Source organism: Heloderma suspectum, chromosome 9, assembly GCF_057233095.1.
Source record: "Heloderma suspectum isolate Gila_16-S chromosome 9, 16-S_ref, whole genome shotgun sequence".
Taxonomy (NCBI): Eukaryota; Metazoa; Chordata; class Lepidosauria; order Squamata; family Helodermatidae; genus Heloderma; species Heloderma suspectum.
In genome coordinates, this window is record NC_139466.1 from 28,553,752 (window position 1) to 28,575,716 (window position 21,965).

The 21,965-nt window shown below is 43.5% G+C and overlaps 1 protein-coding gene across 2 annotated transcripts in view; it reads left to right on the top strand.

The window, feature by feature from the left end:
• Positions 1–21,737, top strand: part of CHM (CHM Rab escort protein) — a 102,878-nt gene extending 81,141 nt beyond the window's left edge. The window contains exons 13-15 of one of the 2 annotated variants that reach the window (XM_084814014.1): positions 2,381–2,473; positions 5,516–5,685; positions 9,737–14,864. In XM_084814014.1, the coding sequence (XP_084670140.1) occupies positions 2,381–2,473; positions 5,516–5,685; positions 9,737–9,928 (455 nt within the window). In that variant the 3' untranslated portion in view covers positions 9,929–14,864. Of the gene's footprint in view, positions 1–2,380; positions 2,474–5,515; positions 5,686–9,736; positions 14,865–20,686 lie in introns of those variants that run through there. The other variant, XM_084814015.1, reaches the window with a different exon arrangement.
• The last annotated feature ends 228 nt before the right edge of the window (positions 21,738–21,965 follow it).

Below are 21,965 nucleotides of genomic sequence, written 5' to 3' on the forward strand. Positions count from 1 at the left end.
TCTATCTAAACATTCATAGGATTGTACTCTAAATGTAGTTTAGCCTGCCATCTATTGTTTTCCTATTGATATGTAAATATGTATATTCTGTGTGGGGTTTTTTTTTAATCTTTATGTTTTAATTAGTGTGCACTGCCTTGAAATCTATAGATGTAAGCAGTTTATAAATATTCATAAATAAATAAACTCAAATAAAAAGATTGGGAAGATTAAAAAAGACCAACTCTTGACCTAAGATCTAAAACTCATCAGAATTGGCACCAGGCAGGCTACCCCGGGGTACAGCATTCAAAATTTGGGGTGCATTTGGAGAAGGGGCACCTAGAGAAGAACTTCAGATGATTATCTTAACTGGTGAACAGGGTCACCAGTGGAGGAGAACCAGTCTCTTAAATCCCAGGTCCCAAGCTAGGGGTGGGCAATTTGTGAGCCTCTGGTTGTGTTGTCCTACAGCTCCCATGATCCCTCACCATTGGCTGTGCTGGCTGAGGCTGACTGAAGCTGTAGTCTAAAACATCTGGAGGGACACACACACACACACACCATCCCATGCCATACAGGGCTTTAAAGGTTAAAGCCAACACTTTGCTTCAAGCCCAGAAATGGACAGGATGCCAGTGAAATTGCATTAAAACTGGCGTGATGTGTCCCAACCGATTGAGTCCCAGTCAGTTATCTAGCAGCAGTATTCTAGTCTCAACCAGTTGCAGCTTCTGAATAGTCTTCAAAGGCAGCCCCACGTACAGCACATTGCAGTAGTTCAGCCTGGACATTGCAAGGCAAGGGATGACAGTGACAAGGCTTAGCATTCAAATCTTTTCCCTCATATTCACATTCAAAATGCAAACTTTCTTCTTGGAAATATTGGAGAGCTGTTTTCTTTTTAGCTTTATCCATGGAAACAGCCTTTAAAAGAGAGAGAGAGAGAGAGAGAAAGCGCAAATATTGATTTTTGCATATTAATAGCTGAAATAGTGTTTAAGGTATTTTACTCATGACTTGATTTTAGTTTGTTGTTTTTAATTGTTGTCACCTGGAATAGAAGCGCTTTTAAATTACAAAGCTACATGCAATTTTAAATGTGGTTCAGGGTGGATTCACATGACCACATTTTTAGTGCAACGAGCAGGTTTATCGTACAATCTTGTTATCGAGCACTGTTGTCCCAGAATATCTTCTGTCCTTTCCACCCCGAAAGAAGACGGTCATGATAATGTCACATGATTGCCATGTGACGGAGCCCATTTCAGAGCTGAGCTACACGTTAAGCAAAACAAGTCGGACTGCAGCAAAAGGTTGTAGTATAACAGCAGTAGAGGGTGAGAAGCATGCTAAGGGGAATCCCCCTGTTATATCTGATCACCCCCGCCCCAAGACTCCAGGGCACTTGAAGAGGGGGTGTCAGGATTGGGCCCAGGCTCCTTGCAGAGACTGTGGAAATTGATTCAGAGTCAGAGGGGGGGAACCCAAGCTTCAAGGAGCTCAAGGAGACAGAGACAAGGAAGAATCTTCCCAAGGGCATGCTAATCAGTTGGATCAAAGCCCAACTGTAACTTCTCCTTCTGTGGGAACTCAGCACCTCTCGGAGGTGGAGGAGGAGGTGAGATACACCTCCTCCACCTCTAGATGGGTCAGACGTAAAGTCAAGAGGAAGGAGCAGCGCAAGGAAGTAAGGTGTTCTACCAGGTTAGCCCATCACAGGAGGTCTCTAGAGGAAGACCCTCCCTGAGGGCAGGATGGAGAAAGCCTTTCAGGGTCTGTGAGGTAGACTAGTGTCAGAATTGCCACAACTGTCTTTCCTGCTTTAGTGCATCCCTAAAAGGGGTGTTTAGATAAGCTATTAGAGTTGTGTCTGCTTAATCAGGGATCTTCACGGTGGGTTGCCAGAAGATGACCAAGCCTGTAACACGAATTGCTGATGGACTGATTGCTTAGCATAATAAAGCCTATTTGCTTAGAGAGCACAGCCACCGCCGGGAGGGCTCAGACCTGACAGGGTGGGGTGGGAAATCCCCCTGTTCTCTCCAATCCGTGATCAGACATTACAGGGGGATTCCTCTCCCTAAACTCCCAGCAGAGTTTTGGGAGTGGGGCTTGGCCAGGGGGCAGGGCCTGTGGAGGGAACCACGCCTTCCGCAGACTGGATGGGAAACATCCACAGGCACATACATAGTGAAAATCATTTTTAAAAAGAACTTTTTCTGTTCTAAGGCTCAATTGTATAGTTTCATTTTATAATTCTATAACATTTAAAAAACGGTGCTTCATAATGAGTTTTCTCCACTGCCCCCCAACTGAACAGCATTATGGCCCATTCTAACAGCACTCAGTATTTGGAATGCCAGGCTGTGGGTAACCCTAACCACTTTTCTTTCAACAGATTTGGTTCATTTAACTTGTTCTTCCATTAAAACTGCTAAAGAAGACTTGGAGCCTGTGGTGAGGCAGTTATTCAGTGAAGTGACAGAAACAGGTAAGGTGGGAGTTGTTGTTTTTTTTTAATGATCAAAGGTGTTAAACAGTTTTACCATCTTCCCCTTTCAGCTAAGATTTCCTTTCAACCCAAGGTGATGGATACCTAACTCTGTTTCTTGGGTGGCAAGAATTAGGTTAACAGCCTCTGGCTGTGTGTATATCTGTGTCTATTTACCTTAGTGTGAAGGATTATGAAATAATGTATTTGAATCGCTTTAAAGATGCTGTTAATTATAATGTTAGCAATACTTAGCATTTCTATAGTGGTTTAATGTAGTACTATTAATAATAGTAATAATATATCAACTGATATTAATACTCAGAAATAAATCAATCAATAAATACACAGGAGTAGCAATGTTTGGTCCCCAAGGACAGGAAATGCAAACTTGGGTTGAAACACACATTTTTTTGGACCTGATAAGAACAACGTTCTATGTGTATTTGGATGTTCTGCAGTCCTCCAGTGGGAATCGTACGAAGAGGCACTTGCTTTGGACTTCTAGGGAACTCTTCATCATGCAGAATAAAAACAAACCACGTTTCAAGGTTTTATTTAAGCAGGGTTTACTCATTTTTTGACTTCCATTAGAAGACCAGAGAGACGATTCATATAAATGCTGCAAATCCATTTGCTCATGCTCCAGATATATCTCCCATAATTTAACTTTAAAAAAGGAAGCAGTTTCGTAGAGATTTGAAAGACCCAAAATATGAAAAAGCGGTTAGACTGCTGCTTAGTGTCATCTTGTCCTCTTTCCCCCACCTTTCTTTCTTAACATTAATCTTAATGCTTAAAGTGATCTGGTTTTGAAGTGATGTATTGTTTAGAAGCTGCCTGAAATTCTTTTGGAGGAACTCTGTGATCAGGAGGGTCCTCAGGTGCACTGAGGCACTGAGAAGCTAGTTTTCACTGACACATAGGCCTTTTTATCATCAAGATGAGGTAGTGGTCGTATTTTAATTAAAATGTCAGAACAAATACTGTTGGAGTTATTGAAAATGAATCACCAGATAAAGTGAGCACTGGGCCATGGCAGGTCAGAGAAGCAAAGTCACCTGAAAGGAGAGGGACTCTATTCATTTTCCTGACTAAATGAGGAAGAAGTAACTTTTTTTTTTTTAATATGAGCAGTAGGAACTTTCAATATTTTAAAAATAATTCCTTCCATCTTGTCAAGCTTTGCATCTCTCTGTTGGCTGACTGTCCCTTCCAAACAATATTAAAATAATAATAATAATAACGTGCTCTTTTTGAAAACAGTCATTTGACAGCAGATTATGTTTGCATGCACACATGGTTGGATCGAGACGTAGTCATTCTTAAGAGCAGATTTACTGAAATTAATGGCATTTAAGTTAGTCGTCACTAAAGTTCCACTGATTGTAGTGGGTCTACTCTAAGGATGTTGAAGTCTGGATCCAGCCTATACACATTCACGCATGCGTGAATGCACACGCACACCGCTGTGCATGCCTTTCTAAGATGTCATCTTGCCTTTGTTCACATCCATTGCAAAAAAGATGCTTTCCTCCCTTTAAGAAGTACAGCAGGATTGTTTGTTTAAATTTTATTTTCATAGAACCCTGTGAGTTGGGGGCGGGGGGCTTGTAGGACATGTATTCTAACATCCTGCTCTATGCAGGAAACCCAGACTTAGAGCATATCCAAATGGGGATCCAGCCTCTGTTTGAAGGCTTCCAACCATGGGAGAGACCACCCCTTTAGGTCGGGTAGGCAACGTGGCACCCACAGGCACCAATGCACCCCAGGACATCTTTCTTGATGCCTCCTAAGGTTCCCAATCCCTCCTGATTTAAAACACACACACATTTTTTTTACTGGAAGCTGGGGTCACTGTGAAATAGGTTTCTGTGGGTTCAAATGAGTGTAGCGTCAGACTCCATCTCTGCCCCGTACCTGGTCTTTTGGGCAGGTTACATGTCCTTTGCCACGCCTCGCATTGCAGCCATTTGGTCCGATCCATCAGGGCTCTTCTTACGTTCTCAATTGTGGAGCTTCTTGGCACCAATGTGCTTGCCCTGAAAATCAATTGCTCACCTCGGGTGTTGCAGTGGAATGCTCAGCGGTGGCGGCTCCAAATGGTCAGCTGTAACACTCAAAGGGCACAACGGCTGGTCGGCCCTCCCTGTCTGTCCTCCTCCCCTCACCCAATTCCCTAAGTGGCGTGGATAAAAGCCTCAGCTCAGGTCTGTGAATTGAGATCGCTTTGATGCTCCTTGAGTTATTCTCTAGTGATGTGGTATAGTGGTTTGAGTCCCATTACAAGAATGAAAAGCAGTTAAAGGAGAATCTGATGTCAATGAGGAGTGATGACGTTGCTAGTGAGGAGAATATCATTACAACAGAGAAGCAAGCTAGTTGCTCCAGAAGTAGGGGAGAATCTGATCTTTTGTGTTTTTTTGATCAGGAGAAGAAATTAAAGTGTGATCACATAGTGCATTAATACACATCTTTTCCCTTTTTTTAACCAAAGAAAGTTGAGGGGACGGGGAGAGTGTCTCAGAAACATTTATCTGTAAGCAAGTTTCAAATGTATTCTTTGATTTTCCTTTAAAACTTTGTAGCCTGCCTTCCCACAGTAGTCTACAGTGGCAGCATGCATATATATATATATATATATATATATATATACACACACACACACACACACACACACACACACACACACACCATTCAGATAAAGAATAAAAACAAAACTAATGTGCATTAAGAGAACTAGATGCAACTGAACAGCAGCAAAGAGTTAATAAATATAAGCAGTGTGAGTGACTATCAAGCTCTTCCAAATAAATATTTTTAACCTGGCCCCAGCATGAACACAGAGTAGGTGCCAGGAAAATATCTGTAGGGAGGCCATTCCATGGTCTGGCACCACCACTGAGAAGGCCCTGTTCCTAAACTCCAAAGGTGGGAGCACCTAGACTAGAACCTCAGATCTTTGAAATGTTTTTCTGAATTGTGCAGTTTCATCCCATCTGAACGCTGGTGACTAAAATAATTTTCTCTTTGTTCCAGAAAGTGAAGGCTCAGGAGAAGGGCAAAAACCTCAGGTTCTCTGGTCAGTCTATTTCAACATGAGAGACTCATCTGGTGTAGACAGGTCTTTATATGAAAACTTACCCTCCAATGTCTACATTTGCTCTGGGCCGGACAGTGCTTTAGGAAATGACTGTGCTGTCAAACAGGTAAGGGAATTTTTCATCTTTCAGCTGAATGTCAGTAATAGAATCATAGAATCATAGGGTTGGAAGGGGCCTACAAAACCATTGGGTCCAACCCCCTGCTCAGTGCAGGAAGCCTGATTCCCAGGCAGCCGCCCATCCAAGTACTAACCAGGGCTGACCCTGCTTAGCTTCCAAGATCAGACGAGATCAGGCACATCCAGCCCAAGGAATGATGCCAGCAAAGTTCTCCCAAGCCAAGCTCAGAAAAGAACTTTGAGGGCTTGTTTAAAGCCCACCTTAAAGAAGAAGTGAGCTTCAGACATCTTCTCCCTCTTGGGTTAACATCCAAGCAAGAAAAGAATTGGTGGCTGAGTTTCCCCCATGGAATGAAATGGAGTTACCTGGCTTCATTGCATTCAGTGGGGGAAATTAAGATCCTGCAGCGGCATAAAACCAGGGTGTGGGAAAGCACATCCTGCATGGGGTCTCCATGGGGCGTGGGGATGAGCTCCCATCCCCCACTCTCAGTCTTTCCCCCTATTCTGGCCCCATTAGATGTAATGCAAGCCACTATATTGAATGGGGGCAGAATAAAGAGGTGCACGAGTGAAATTAGGGATGTATGAGAAATTCATTTCAGATTCCAGTTTGCACCTTCTGTATCAAACATGGACACAGACACAATCTGTGGTTGGAGTGTGTACATTTCTGAGCGTGCAGTGTGATTTGTGGACCAAACACAGTGTGTTAACAGCATGCGTACATTTGAAAAATATGCATGAAAAAATGCATACTTCTGAAAAATGAGCACAAATACATTTTAATCAATGGGAGACGAATGCGTACGTTTCAGAGATGTGAGCAATTGGTGCATACATTTGGAAAACGACGCACAAAAATACACACAGATTTTCATGTGAAAAGAAAAAAACAGGTTCGCAATCTGATACGTACTTGAGCTGGAACAAGCTTCAAGATGGAATTTGGAGAACTTCGTTGAGCTTGAGTTTTGCTGATTCACACAACCCTAGGTGAAATCCGTGGATGTTGGTGAGCTCCTGTCCCTCACCCTAGCTCTATTAGGTAGCATGGGAGAGGAGAAATGCAGAGAGAATTCTTTTTCCAGGCCCTTGGATTGCTTCAGAAAAATTACCCAAATTCTTCCATGTTTTTCTGAAAAAGCTCAATAATATCTGAGTTGATCTGAGCAGAGTTTCCTAGAACTCTCCCACCTCTAGAAATAAATCTCCATTCGACTTTAGCTGTCCCCAGACCATTGTGCCTTTTTGTTGTAAATCATTTATTAATATCATACAAGCCTTATGCCTTCCTATAAGTCTTTGATCTTCTTTTATCCTCTTAACAGGCAAATTATTGCCTTGTAAAACAAAATTAAGGCTACTATTAGCCTTTGAAAATACAGATCAGATGTGAGCATTCCGGCTGTGTCAGCTGTTCTGCTTAAAAAGCTATTGATGACTGCTGGGTTAAATTAAAAAAAAACTGCAGCTGCTTAAATTTCTTGCATATATTCTCTCCAGTCTGAGTCATTTAAAAATGAATGGTTGCTACAGCCTTCTGAGCTTCTGAAGTTGAGAAAGTTATCCTTGCATGCTTATGCAGAAGTGCTGAAGGATGTGGCTTTTTTATGCTTTTATGTACTCGTATCCAACTATCAGAGTGCAAACAATACGCTTTATGTCTCTTGTGAATGGTGCACAGCAAAGGCACACACTTTACTCTCTATTTTTGAAATCAAGGGGACTTAAAAGTGCTCAGCTTTGGTGGCATGGTGATCATAGTTTTATGCTCGGATTCCTATCAAAACGGCCTCTAAAAGCAGCAGGCACACGTGGCATAATCGGACTGATGACAATGCTACACAGTTGCATGGAAACAAAACAAGAAACTCCTAGATCCTAGGGCATGGTCTGAAGGCATGTGATGGTACCAGCTTTCTCAAGCTAAGCATGTCTGAACCTGTTTCATTCTTGGATGGGAGACCACCTGGGAGGCCCTGTGTAAGGGCTGTAGCTCAGTGATAGAGCCCCTGCTTTCCATGCAGAAGGTCCCAGGTTTGATCCCCGGCATCTCCAGGTAGGGCAGGAAAAACTCCTGTCTGAAACCCTGGAGAGCCGCTACCAGTCAGTGTCAACAGTACTGGGCAAGATGGACCCATGGCCTGACTCAATATAAGGCAGCTTCCTATGTGTATGCTGCCTTGAGTTCCATTTTGGAAGAATGGCAGGATGTAAATGAAGCATGAAGCCCACCTTTTAAAATAAGTAAATAGCGAGACTCTTATATGGGAGTTAAGGCAGGAAATGCTATGTTTATTTGAATACAAGCCACAAAGTGTGCACGCACGCACGTATGCTCTGCAGATAAGAGGGATATAGTTACCAGTGACCTGTGCTCTGACTGATAATCCAGAAGTACAGAGAGGATGGTGCTGATGGAGGAAGCTTCGTCACTGTTCCGACATTGCAGAGGCCTTCCTCAGAGTGGCCCCCAAGATGCTGGTGCCAGTCTTTGGTTCTTATACGCTTCTTCCCAGCTGTCATAGAATCAGTTGCTGAAGCCTCCTCCTTCTGCACTCTCTATTCTCTGCAGCACCAACTGTCAACATGTGATCAGAGAGACACCGGTTCTGTAGTACCGGTGGTCTCTGAGCATCATAGTCTTGGGGTGTTCTTTGCACAGGCTTGTGCCATCTGGCTCAGTGCTGTTCTTGGTCTGGGGGAGTTCAAGCATCTTTGTTTTGGAGATGTGCAATTGTTCTTCAGCCACCTTCTTATTGCACATTGATTTATGCCAACCTAGTAGGGGAATCCTCGATCAGGCTTAGTTGTTTCGCGGACGTCCTGTAGCCGGTCTTCTTTGCATAAGACATGCAAGCTGTGCTCTGGAACAAACGTCACATTGCTTCTTCCCCTATGGCAGAGTGTCTCTTTCAGACTCTCCATTTGTTCTCCACACTCATACCAATAGTTTCAAATAAATAGTTGGAAGCATCAATAGTTTGAAATACAATGGATACAAAAGAGTGACAGGCTTACGACTGTAGAGGACACCCAGAAGCCTAACATAAGAAGGGCATGGGGCACATTATATATATAGAAATGAATTTGTTTTCTTTCTTTCTTTCTTTCTTTCTTTCTTTCTTTCTATCTATCTTTCTATCTTTCTATCTTTCTATCTTTCTATCTTTCTATCTTTCTATCTATCTTTCTATCTTGAATATGTATTCAAAATTATAGTTAAAAACCATCTAAACCCTAACAAATGCAACAAATCATTCAGCTGATTTTCATAGATCAATGGTTTACTTGGCAGTCCTGAGAAGTGTTGTCCGGAACCAGAGTACCCAAGTGCTGACCTACTTGTTCTCAAACCCAGGTCTGCCAAGATAATGGGAATACAGGGTAGTGGACATACTTAAATTTGAGGCTTAGCAGAAGGCAGGGAGTTCAGTTACTTCTATCCATGCCTGCCGATTCTCCCACAACTGATCTCCCCACCCTCCAAACACACACACACACACACGGCTGGCTTTTATTCCAATTTTCAGTCAGGATTAAGGGAAAAGTTAAGCTAAAGCCAGCTTTTGGGGTGGTGGGGGGGATATTTTCAGGGGAGAGCTGGCAGGCAGGCAAGGGGTTAAACACTCTCTTTCCACCTGCTGATTTTCTTACACACTTGCAGGGAAAGAAACACAGGCCTGGGGACCTCAAATTTCCCTCAGATGTCTAGTTCCACCTTTAGAGAGCTCACCTCTCACATGAGTCTCCCTGGATGTCAAGACCTTGAGACGGAGTTCTACTTCAGGCATCTGCTTTGTCAGAAGTTTTATTTTATTTTTGTCTGGCTATCATAGTACAAAAACAAGGGTGGGGTTAACCACTTTCAGGAGCAGGGCCTTCTCTGCCATGGCACCTTCCTTGTGAAATGCTTTCCTTTAGAGAGCTGCAAGGCTTTTTCCTTGTTGGCTTTTTGAAAACAGGATACAGCTCTGGCCTCAGCCGGTAAACAAAGTAACACATGTTTTCTCCCCACCTCCGCTTCCAAATAGGCTGAGGCCATTTTTCAAGAGATGTTTCCTAATGAGGAATTCTGTCCACCACCTCCAAATCCAGAAGATATCATCTATGATGGAGATGGGACTCAGCCAGAAGATCCTGGATTCAGTAATCCATCGGAAGACAAATCAGAGACTTTGCCTGAGAAGACCATTGAAGAGAATGAAGGACCCCCAGAGGAGTGAGCCAACAAGAAGACCAAAATTGAACCCATATCACTATGGACTCTGAGCAAAGTCTGACCCAGTTTGAAGGGTAACTAACCAATTGTCATACGCAATATGTAATCCCAGCTATTGCACTGGGACTTCACAGAGTTATTTCATAGCCTGCGTTGAATTGGAACAGGAGGGTCTTGTCCACATACTGAAATGTACTACATGCTTGGTTGACTTCCCCTGGAAATACATGTTACCTTTGTAAATAAGGCTGTCCCTTGTTCCTTGCAGTCAGAGTTTGCCAAAGTCAAAATCAGCACAACATTTATATTGGTTTGCTTTAAAAAGAGGGCAGGGGGAAACCATTTCCATTCATAGAAAAAGCTTTCATGGTGGGTTTAGAGAGCAGGCACTGAGAACTCCGTGTTCTGTTGTTAGTGATGTAGTAGGACTCTTCACCAGAAGGAGAAGACACGAATGTTACATCATTTTGTGTGGCTTGCTGTGTAGAATATCACTGAAGTGGCTTTGAAGCTGTGCTGTCATATGCTCAGTAGAAATAAAGCAGATATTCTTGCCTTCTTGGGAGTCATTGTCTGGTAGCGCTTTAAAATTTTAATACCTTCTCATTTAATCACTTTCAAGAATTCAGCTCTGTTTGTCCTTCATGTTTATAATCAGTTTTTTAAAAGTTTACTTGGTTTCTACTCAACGTTTTGAGTGATAAACAACATGGCTTCGATCCTTTCCTGTGCAACTACAGTAAATGTGGAGCGATTCCCATAAAGCTCAACAGAGCCATGTTTCTCCCCTCCACTGCTTGGTGCATCTGCACAGGTGTGCTCACAGGCAGCATACTAGGGCAGTTTAGGGAACGTGAGGTATGTGAGCCATAGCTCCAGCCCTGCTCAAATACATCAAGTTGCACGCGAACATGGATGGACACCGAATGGAGAAAGAAGAGAAGTGCACACATCATTTCCCAAATTACCATCATGTGCTGCCTGCACATGTGCCAAGAGAATGAGGGGAGAAATGGTTCTAGACGATGGAGCGACTCAGTTTTCTCCCAGCCCATAGTGATTCCCAGCCATTAAGGATCAAATCCATTCCTTTCCGAGTGTCCCTATCCATTGTTCTTTTTCTTCGTCATGCTAGACTGTGACAGAATGTTGGGAACTGACTTCTACAACTATATCAGATAATCTACAAAAGTCACGAAATGATCAGCTCATTGCCACGGCGTCTAAAAATGCACAGAGAGTGTACAAGAAGGAAAGAGCAACAGATGGTTCGATGCCAGGGAATCATAAAATGTCAATCATTGACCGGGTTTGCACGATCGCATATTGCGTATTCAGGCCCTGGCCACGGCTTGTCATGTCATGCGGATCTGGTGAGGGTGGGTTGTTGGCATGGTTATCAAACTGCCCACAACTCTAAAACAGCCCATGGGTTCTGGGTGGTTTGTTAACCATGCCAACAACCCACCCTTGCTGGATTCGCTCGACTCAACAAGCTGCGGTTGCAGCTTGAATATTCAAAATAGCCACTCACCCACACTACTAAACCCCAAGGGTTAATTAACCCACAGTGGCTTAGCGTGACATGTTAAGTCAAAATTAGTAAACATTTACATAGCACTTCTAATATCCAAAGTGCTTTACAGCCTTGTTGTTGGTCCTCCAAATAGTACTGCCTGGTATATGTAAAATTTCCAGTTTACAGATAAGAGACAGGCTGGGAGCAAATAACTTACCCAAAGGCACCTAGCAAGCCCAGCAACAGACCCACTTACAGTGAACGTTGTAACCCATTTTAGAAGTGGTGGACATTTCAGGTAAACAGGGTTGTTGTGTAAAACCTAATGCCATTTCAGCTACTATGCAGCTTGTTGTGGTCATGTTTCAAAATGCAACTCAATAAAAAAGATAATTCCATTAATGATCAATCTGCCATTTGGAAGGGAGATGGCTAAATCATGGTTCCACGATTCAGCCCTTCAGCACTTGAGTCCACCTCGCTGATGACTTGGAGCCGGAAAAGTCAATTCATTCTATCATCACGTCAAATGCGTTCAGCATAGTAAAACAAGCGCAGCTGTATCGCTGGCAAACAGTGTATCTGTACAGAAATTGTGGCTGAGGCTCATTTTGGTTGCTATGTAGTGGTTCTTGTGATGCTTGCAATTAAGCTGTTATATATGGCAGATAAAATGCAACCTGCCTCTTTTCATTTGTTGTTGCTGTTCCTATGCATAAATCAGAAAGCATGAATGTAGCTGAGTATATTTGACCATTTACAGTTCAATGCAGGAGCCAAAACAAAGAGCCTGTTCTCAAGATCTTTCAGTGACAGGGATCCTATGGGGGCTCTTCCTTTTTTTCCTTTTCTTTTTTTTTAAATTTGGAAATGAACTTTATAATATGAAAATTAAAGGTTTGCTTGCAAGAGGACTTCCGTGCTTTCTTACGGCTGTGAAAGTTGCACCGTACATGTGGGATGAGCATGTTGTTTGATTTTGTTAGTGCTTAGTACAGTTACCCATTGTCCCAGCGCTGTGTTCCAGTGTCCCAGAATTCTTTGTACCATGGAGATTAAACAGATAATGCACCTAGGACAGAATAAATCAGCTCCATTCCATGTGCCATTTACATATTCCGCCACCCGTTCCTGCCTCCTTCTGTTGCAGAAAGCAGAGGGGTCAGTTTCATACTACAACAAATGTTGGGCATGAATGAGAGGAGCTGCGCATCTCTCCTTCCTGCCTTACACACTATTGCTATCGACACCTTTCTCTCCAGCCCACCTCGCTTCCTTCTTTAAATATTTTTATTTGCTTTTCAAAAACTTACAACATCCAACCATCACCAAACAAATGATAACAGCTTGGTTAATGTAAGATCTACAGCATTACAAGGAATTTAGCATTGTGCCATCCAAGCCATCTGGAGATTCCATAGTCAAGCATTCCCTAAAAGGACTTGCCAGATACTTAGGTGAGATTTTAGAGGTGTTAGTACTAGTGCTGTGCCGAAAATTTCTCCCATGTGTTTTTCGACCGTTCCCATTCAATTTGGGAGAAGAGAAATTGCTTTCGAAAAGAAATTCAAGGGTGAAGAAATTTCAGAGAAATTCTCATGGCTTGGGTTTCTTGGGCTTACCTTACTTAGGAGGTGGCCGAGGAATGAGCACAAGTGTCCACTTTTTCATTGTGCAGTCATTGTTCTGGCAGCCTGTAGCCTCCTCAGTTTCCTTCACTTCAACTAAAGCCCAGTGTAAGGCAACATGTGGTGATTCCTCCCATAGGGCTTTTTCAGATCAGGACGTGCAGGCAGCCTGGGAGGCTAGCTGTGATTAGGTGAGCTCAGAAACACCACAAAAATATAAACATCCTGAATGAGGCAGAACAATGGAAGCCTCTTTCATGGGGGGAGAAAACATTTAGGAAATTGGAGGAGAGGTTATGGCAGAGCACTAGCTAAACCTCATCCCTGGAGCCAGACACAACGCTGCCCCCACCTGCATTGTGGTGGATGTAAACCGGGGGCCAGCCTTCCAAGACAGTGGATGCTGTTGCAGCATGAAACCCCCTAAAACCCTTAGGAAAAAAAAGAAGCTGTGCGACAAGCCCTGCCAATGGGGAGTCCTAGTTGGGAGAAACTGTTGAGGATTTCTCCTCCCCTGGAGAAATTAAATGAAATTGTCTCCTAAATTTCCCTGCCCCCAAGTAAGGTAGAGAATTTCAAGAGGCCATTTGCACACAGCTCTAGTTAGTACCCTCCTACACTGACTGGCAAATGTGATTGATGGGGTGCCAACCTGCATAAAACTAATTTTCTACTCAGCATTTGCATGTAGTTCTGAGTTCTTGGTTAATTTTTAAAATCAGGCTATATCACAGACTTCAATTGTTTTTTCTAATTAGGCTTTTTTCCAGTCTTCAGTTAATGGTCCACATGTCAATTTTCAAACTGACGTGATCTCCATCCTTGCCACAGTCTCCCCACAGCCCACAAAAAGGGCGAGATCCAACAATGCCATTCCACTCATACAAATTCTGTTGTGCTAGCATAAGGGATGCTAGTGTAATGCCTGGCACGTTAGTTTCCACTACAGGTTTTCTGGGGAATCCCATCCTGCAAGCTAACACTATTAGAATTGCACCGGAGGCCCTTGAAGCTAGGGCAACGTAATTTGCGTTAACGGAGTTAGTTCGTTGGATTAGTAAATTCTCCATACTAAATCTAATTCACACAGCACTCCATTGATGAAATTCTCTGCCACGAGATCTGGCCGCTAGCTTAGACGGCCGTAAAGGAGATTAGACAAATGCATGGAGATTTCTATCGATGGCTACAAGTCACGACGGTCTTATGCGACCTCTAGGTTCAGAGGCAGTATGCCTCCTGAGTGCCAGTTGCTGCAGAGCAACGATGGGAGCAGTCTTTTGCACTTGTGTCCTGCTTGCGGACTTCCCCAAGACATCTGGTTGGGCCAGTGGGAGAGACAGAGTGCTGGACTAGATGGACCATTGAGCTGATCTAGCAGGACTACTCTTGCGTTATTAGGAGCCAAGCTGGGATGAAAAATTGCCTCTAGGTGCACAGGAAAGTGTAAGGGTTGGCTCCACATAGGGATGTTGGAGGAGTCCGTCTGGGGGGTGGAGGTCGCCGAGTTTTCATCAGTTTGGCCCTCCAGGACTTGGCTTGCTTCCCTGCGAGCTGGCCTGACTCGAGCTGCAATTTGCACAAATTCCGGCCATAATGTGTGCAAATTACAGCAGCAATCTGCATAAAACTTGCACAACTTTTTGTTTATGAAAAAAAAAAATCCTGAAAAAAGTTCCTGGAGTTTGGGAAAACCCCACAGCTTGGCCCACAAATGCAAGACAAGAGGAGCAGGCAGCAGGAATCTGTTGAGCCCCCCCAGTGGCCAGATTTGCAAATGACAGACAGGATGTGCATCTTCCATTGTGAAAAAAAAAGTAGAACCCCCCCCCCAAACCCCAACTCCTTCATACGTTACAATGGCAGCCATGTGAACATGCAATATACATATAAGCACACAAGGTGAAATGAGCTGGAGATACCATTGCTATGGATAGGTGAGAGAGTAACATTAGAGATCACTAGGATTCTGTGAATGTCATCTTGCTGCCTGTCTCATACCTGATTCCTCTTTGCGTTTGCGATCGCTGCTCACTCTGCGTGAACAGGAAAATTGCGCAAATCAAACAGCGACCGACCGCAAGATTTGGCAGATTTCCCCAAATTTGCACAACTTTTCTCCATAGACTAAAGCGGGACTGAGTTAGTCTGCAGGGGAAAGTTGTGCAAATCAAATGCGAGCTCATGTCCAGCAATTTGTGACCATTTCTGGAGGATGTGCAATCGCATTTGGGGTTTCAAACGGGGCATGTTTGCATGTTTTGCGAGCAAAACTGAAATTTTCATACATCCCTAACCATTGCAAAGTAAAATTTTACATCAAATATGCTTGCAAATTACTTAACATAATACCCAATGTCACACAAAAGACCCCGTATTGTATTTAAAACAATCTAGTTTTGTGGTGCATTTTTCTTAGAAAATACATCAGACCAGGGAGGAGCAAGTGCAGAGGTCTGGGGGCCATTTTTATCCCCCCCCCCTCTTCTGGCTGCACTTTGCAGGACAGCCAAAACAAAGGCCTTAAAAAAATGTCCTCATTAGCATGACGGAGCCCTAAAAGAGACAAATCTAGCTTATTATGAAGAAAAATTTGACCCTTTTAGCCTCCTGTAGCTGCTAAATCATTAGACTAAGTCATCTGTTGATCAGCACCCCAATCCTACCATTATTTATATACCACCATGAGTGTGCATTGTGCTTTGTGGAGTAGAAGAGAAACCAGTCTCTGCCCAATGGAGCTTTCAGTCTAGAATTAGATTCAGGAGTAACCACAGAAGACTGGGAGGGAGATGGAGGTGAGGTAAACAGGAAACAAGATGCAATTATTTGAGTTACACTTCCTTACAGCCTTTTTATTTTACTTGTACCCTGCCTTGCTACCAAAAATGGCACCCAAGGCAACTTAGAGAATCGATTAAAACTGATTAAAACTGTACATTGAAATGCAATCAAAGCAGAATAGGTACAAAAAATATTATTGAGTTGAGGTAGGACATGAGAAGATAAGCAAAAGGTCTGAGTAAGGGAGTCTCCCAGTTGGCACCCAGGACCAGGAAAGGAGTTGCCTGCTCCAACGTTTGATGGCCCTACAGAAGCAATTTGACACTGGGGAAAATGGTAAGTGTCAAAAATCCATTTCCTACATTTGCTCTTCTTTATGTTGAAGGGCACCCCAATTTCCCTCCCTTAATTTTTCTCTCCCTCGCCCCACTACCACTAATTAGTATCCTATAGCACTACTCTGGTTTACATCAAGACTTTTCTGGATCTAGCTAGAAGGGAAATGCATAGTACAAAAATAAATAAAACAATGCATGCAGCATAGATGTTGCAGAGTGCTGTTCCCATCAGTGTAAATTTTTAAGCAATTTAATGTTCAGCTTTTGGGTTTTAAAAGAAAACAAGTATGGTTGTAGGGTTCCATTTTACACCACACTGAGTGCCTACAAACAGCTTTCGTGTCTTGTTCATATGGCGGATGAGAATTTCAAATGTGTTTGCCGTGGTAGTTGAGTACCCAGTGGTTCGCTGTGTGGCTAATTCCAGACAAGGATCAGCTGATCTTTCATTTCCCCAGAAATAATGCATCGAAATGGTGTGTGGGTTTTTCTCCCCACTCTGAATTTCATAATTTAAGCATACTAAAAGGGGAGCTACACTTGCTCGGAGAGGAGGGGAAAAATAAGACATGTTAGACAGGATATATTGAAAAGATAATATGGCTCCTTTTTTAAAAGTAATTTATCTGTAGGATTATTAATCAAGTTTGAGAAAGATAAGGTTAATTGAATTTTTAAACGACTGGCTGTGTTATCCTTCAAGCACCTTGGAGCTCATTCGATATTCACGCCTTTTTATCCCCCTTGGAAGTGATCTGATAGGTCTGAATCCTTTTAAGTAAGACCTGAATTTTTTGGACCATTGGTCTTGAACTGATGGGTCAGATGCACAGGTGGGTTGAATACACTCCAGTTTAATGTGGATCACACCAGCCGCACCACCTCAATTTTTGTTTTTAAGCAAGAGAAGATATGGCAGGGAGGGAGATAAGCTTATTAGGCCTCTTTCTCACAGAAAATCTTGCTTTGCAATCTTATAGAGCAGGGTGAGCAGCCACAGGCCTGTGAGCCTAATCCAGCCCACCTGGGGTCCCCAGAGGGCCAAGCCACCTTCCCCTAGTCCCACCCCCTTTTCCCCAGCTGCTTATCCCCATTAGAAAAGGCTGAAATGCCTCCTCAGGCTTAGTTACTGGCAGTATGACCTTTAAGCTAAAAGACGTTGGTATTCTTGGTCTTTCGTCCTGCTTCTTTTGCCTTTAGCCCTGCCCACTGCTGGAATGCAGACCCCAGGAGCTTCTTTTAAATTGAAATTTATTTGTTTATATATTATATTATATTATATTATATAATAGTCCTAAATTAGCTGAAGCACTCTGGGCAGTATTCAAGACAAATCTTAAAACCATAAAATACAATAACATAGTAAAACATAATTATAAAACCATATCTTTAAAACAGAATAAAACCAAAGTAGTAACCAAGATGAAAGCCACCTGCAGTGCAAACATCTAAAACCACACTAACACAATTTTTTAAGCCAAAGAGCTAAAAAGTCTGGGGCACCTGGCGCCAAAAAGACCACAATGAGGCCAGGTGAGCCTCTCTGGGGTGGTCATTTCACAACTGGAGTGCCACCACTGAAAAGGCCCTCTCTTTAGTAGTAACCTGCCTCACTTCATTCAGCTGGTGCATCTGAAGACTTGCCTTTGGGCTGAAAGAAGTTTGACACCCCTGCCCTAGGGCCACATACAGCCCTTTGACTGATTTCAAAACCCCTCTGCAAGTGATCAGGTCAGACCGCTTGTAAAAGTAGTCTTGTCTTTCCCTGGCAGCCCACAAGAAGAGGAGGGAGGGTGGTGGGGAAAGAGAAAGATAGAAAAGTGGATGGCAGAAAGAGAGAAAATGGTGGCAGAAAGAGAACGGGAGAAATGGGGTGGCAGAGAGAGAGAGAGAGAGAGAGAGGAATGTGGCAGAAAAAGAGCAAAAAAGGGGTGGCAGTAAGAGAGAGAAGAAGAAAAGGGGTAGCAGAAAGCAAGAGAGGAATGGCCATGTCCAGAACTTGTTTTGGCCCTTCCTACTATCAGCATGTTGCCAACAGGTTACCCCTACAGGAAGGAAAGGGGGCGGGGAAGGTTCCCCAACTCTGCTTTATATGTCTACTCAGAAATGCATGTCTACTTATTCCCATGTAAGTTTGCATAAGGGTGCAGCCTTAATGGATTAATCATCTGAGCTTCAGTCATTTAAAACAGGACAAGTTTGCATAAATAGTAGTTCTGAATAAATGCATCTCAGAAGAGGCTTTCCCTGTTGGGTCAGAGGGAAGGCCTCTTCCAAGAAGCACTCAGCCTCCATGGATTGGTAAGCACGTACATTGCAAATATTTTTTCAGGAGGAGGGAGGGAGGGAAGCAACACTAAAAGTTGCCAAAAAAGCCAAGAGGAGATGAGTCTCAAGCAGGTGCCATAAGAGAGTGAATTAATCTGGTTATATTGCCCAATGTGTTTCGACAAATATTTCATTGACATGGCAGGAACCTCCAAATTAAAAAGAATAAATTGTTTTGGGATGGGGGGGATGGGGGGAGGTCCAGGCTGATTTACTTGGAAGCATCTTTTTTAATTGATCAAATGAATGTTTCAATGGATTAATCACCACTACCACCATTTATTTGTATCCTGCAGTTCCCTCCAAAAAGAAGCCCAAAGTGGCTTAACAACCTCAGCATACGGAACAAATGCAATAGTATCAAATAAAAGATCAAAAGAAAATAATATGAAAAGTTATCAAACCATCAAAATACCACAATAAACCTCATCAAAACATTAAACAACATTGTAGTGCTAGGGGCATGGGCAGTAAAACATTAAAAACACAATCCTAGGCATGTCTACTCAAAAGTAAGTCCCTTTGCAACCTAAAAGTGAATCCTGTATTACAGGTTCCGGTTAAAGCAGGGGTGGGCAACTTCGGAAGGTCCGGAGGCTACTCTTGCTCCCAGAGTAGACTCTGCAGGCCTCACATCCCCTGTTGCTGTCACTGAAAAATACAAATAAATTAAAAAATGTTATCTGGAGCAGGTATAGAGCACCAAAAGGATCAAAATTAGATTGTTTGCAAGCTAGTTCTGACCCTTTCGGTGCTCTATATTAGCTACGGAGCGCGAAAAGGGTCAAAATGGCTGCTCTGGATGCCATTTAATTTAAACAAAAAATTGGGGGTGCAGTGGGGGTGCAGCAGGGACCGTATGTGGCCTGCGGGTGGGCCCTAGGTTTGATGGTGTTAACTACTATTGAACTGGACAGCCTTCTTCACAATTTAAAATCCACGTCTAGATGCCGTATTCCTTCCCTACTGTTGCACGTCTTTCTCTGTGCCTGTAATAGTTCATCTGTCTCTTGGAAGCCGCCACAGCCAGCAAAGTGCCACATTTGCTTTTTTACCCCCCTCCGACAATTACTGTGCTTTGGGCCATTTGACAGGTAATCATTAGAGCTAGGATGCCTGCAGACTAACTGGACCTTTTCCTCCTATTATTGCAACAGGGGATTTATGTAGGAAACGCTTATTAATGCTAATGGGACTTGCATGTGTAAATTCTCCTTGTGTCAATGGCAGAGTTGACCCCCAAAAGAAATCCACATTACTCTGGATCAGTGGATTCAAAATGGTTTTGAGAGCTGCCGTGGATTTCCTTCCACTGAAAATGACCAGGGCTGGCTTTTTCCTGATTGCCACATCTTATTTCATCATGGCTAACAAATCATCGCTGAAGAATTACAAGGATTTCTCTCCTTGTGGTGACATCTCCGTGTAGAAAAAAGCGAGAAGGAGAAGGGGGTTGGGGGTGGAGAAGGAAAAAAAAATGACCTCCCATGCCAGGAAATTCCATTTTGAAATCAGTGCAAGTGGAATCTGCACCAAAATGTTGCAGTGTATTCTCATCTCCGAATAGGAGTGCTTCAGAGTAGCTGCCAGCCAGCCATGCTTTCCTTCAGCAGGCCATTCCACACACCAGAGAGTTTTCCATTTTACTTTTCCACCAGACACTCAGCACTCAGTGACTACTGAGCATGTATGGATTTATTTATTCATTGGATTGTTCTACAAAACTCAGGGTTTCCTTGATCATGTTGATACCTCCTTCTTGTTTGTCAGTAGGCCCGTTTTGGCTCCATTTCTGTTGGCACTCACCACTTGAGTTTGCTATTAGAGGGAGTGGCGTGAGTGATTTGTCTGTCAGTTCTTCCTAGCATTCTGTATTTACAAGGCATGTCTAATTTTCACATTTTGAACCTATTTCAAATTTGATTTGAAATAGAAGCTGGCATGGCTTTTAGGTAAGGGCCGGTGCAGTTCTATGAAGGAGCAAGGTCAGACTTCTAAGAGAAAATGTACAGGCACCCTGAGCAAACTACCATTTCCCAATGCCCTCCTTTTGATGAAACCTATGGCCGTTTAAAAAACATGTGATGTAAACATATCCAAAGTGGCAGAATTTTGGACATGAGAGTATGAAAGGTGCCAGAGTCTTTCTTTTGTTTTCCATACAGGTCCAGTTCGGATGCTTACCTGAGGATATGCCTCACCAAAAAAGAGGACTAAAGAGGATACCTATTTGCATAAAATCTGCATATGCTAATATGCAAGTATACATATGAAAATATAGACAGTACTATAATTTAAATAGAAATACGGTACATCTCACCATAGTGTGGAAGACTGTGACCAGTCTGCTGTCCAAGTGCTGTTGATGGGCAGCTTCAAGGCCCAAGAATTCCTTCTGAGGGTTCTTTATCTTTCAACTAGACTTGGACTGAACAGCCATTCAAATAGAGGACACTTTCAAAGAGAGGACGGTCCTCTGACAGCTCTTTAGAGGACTGTTCACTGTAAATGAAGATACCTGGCCACCGTTACATGTTATTACATGTTATATTATGAGAGTAGTGAAGAGTATGCCCACACCTTCACCTTGGGAACAGCCAAGGGCAGCCCAACACATTTTTGTGCTTGAGGCAAAGGCCAAGATGGCACCTCTCCCCACCCCTCCACATTAAGTGTACAAAACCTGACAAGACTGGAAGCTTAATCGTATTTCAGCACCGGTAACAGGACCTATGGCCTCCGCTGTCCCTGAATCACTTGGCACTCTATCCGTCATGCATCCCTCGGCATTACTGCCTGAGGCAGCCACCTCACTCTGCCTAATGGTAGAGCCAGGGCTGGTGTCAAAGGTAGGCATAGGTGGGCACCTGCTGAGGGCCTGCATCCCTGCAGAGACCCACTGACAAGAACCCCCTAGGCCTGCTCCTCCTTTCAGCCATTGCAACTGGCTTGTTCACCTACTTCTCACTCTGGCCCAGACAACAGTCATGGTGAGGAGGAGGAGGAGCAGGAGATGCCACGGCCTCCTTGCTCCCTGGCACTCTGCCTGTCAAGCCAGCAAGTGGTAGCAACGATGAGAAAGAGAATGAGGAACAATAGCAGCTGGTGATAATGGCGGTGAGAATGTAGACTCATGGAGGGAGGGGGCCCATTGACTTGCCCAAGGGCGCTCCAAAACCTGGGTAGGACCATCCCTGACTCGGGTAACCATCTGAACTAGGCCCTCAGCTAAGCCACAGTTGTTGGTGTTTTTTTTAAATAATCTTGTGTTCAATTGGACTTGTGAGAGCATCTCATTTCCCTGTGACACATGCCTCAATGCTCCTCAAAAACTATCATCAGCCCTCCGGAATTATGGGTCTCTGGAATCAGATCTGTCAATAAAGTTACACTGGGTGGGAGCACAGCAGTGCCACCATGATCTTTATTTACAGGCGGGCCATG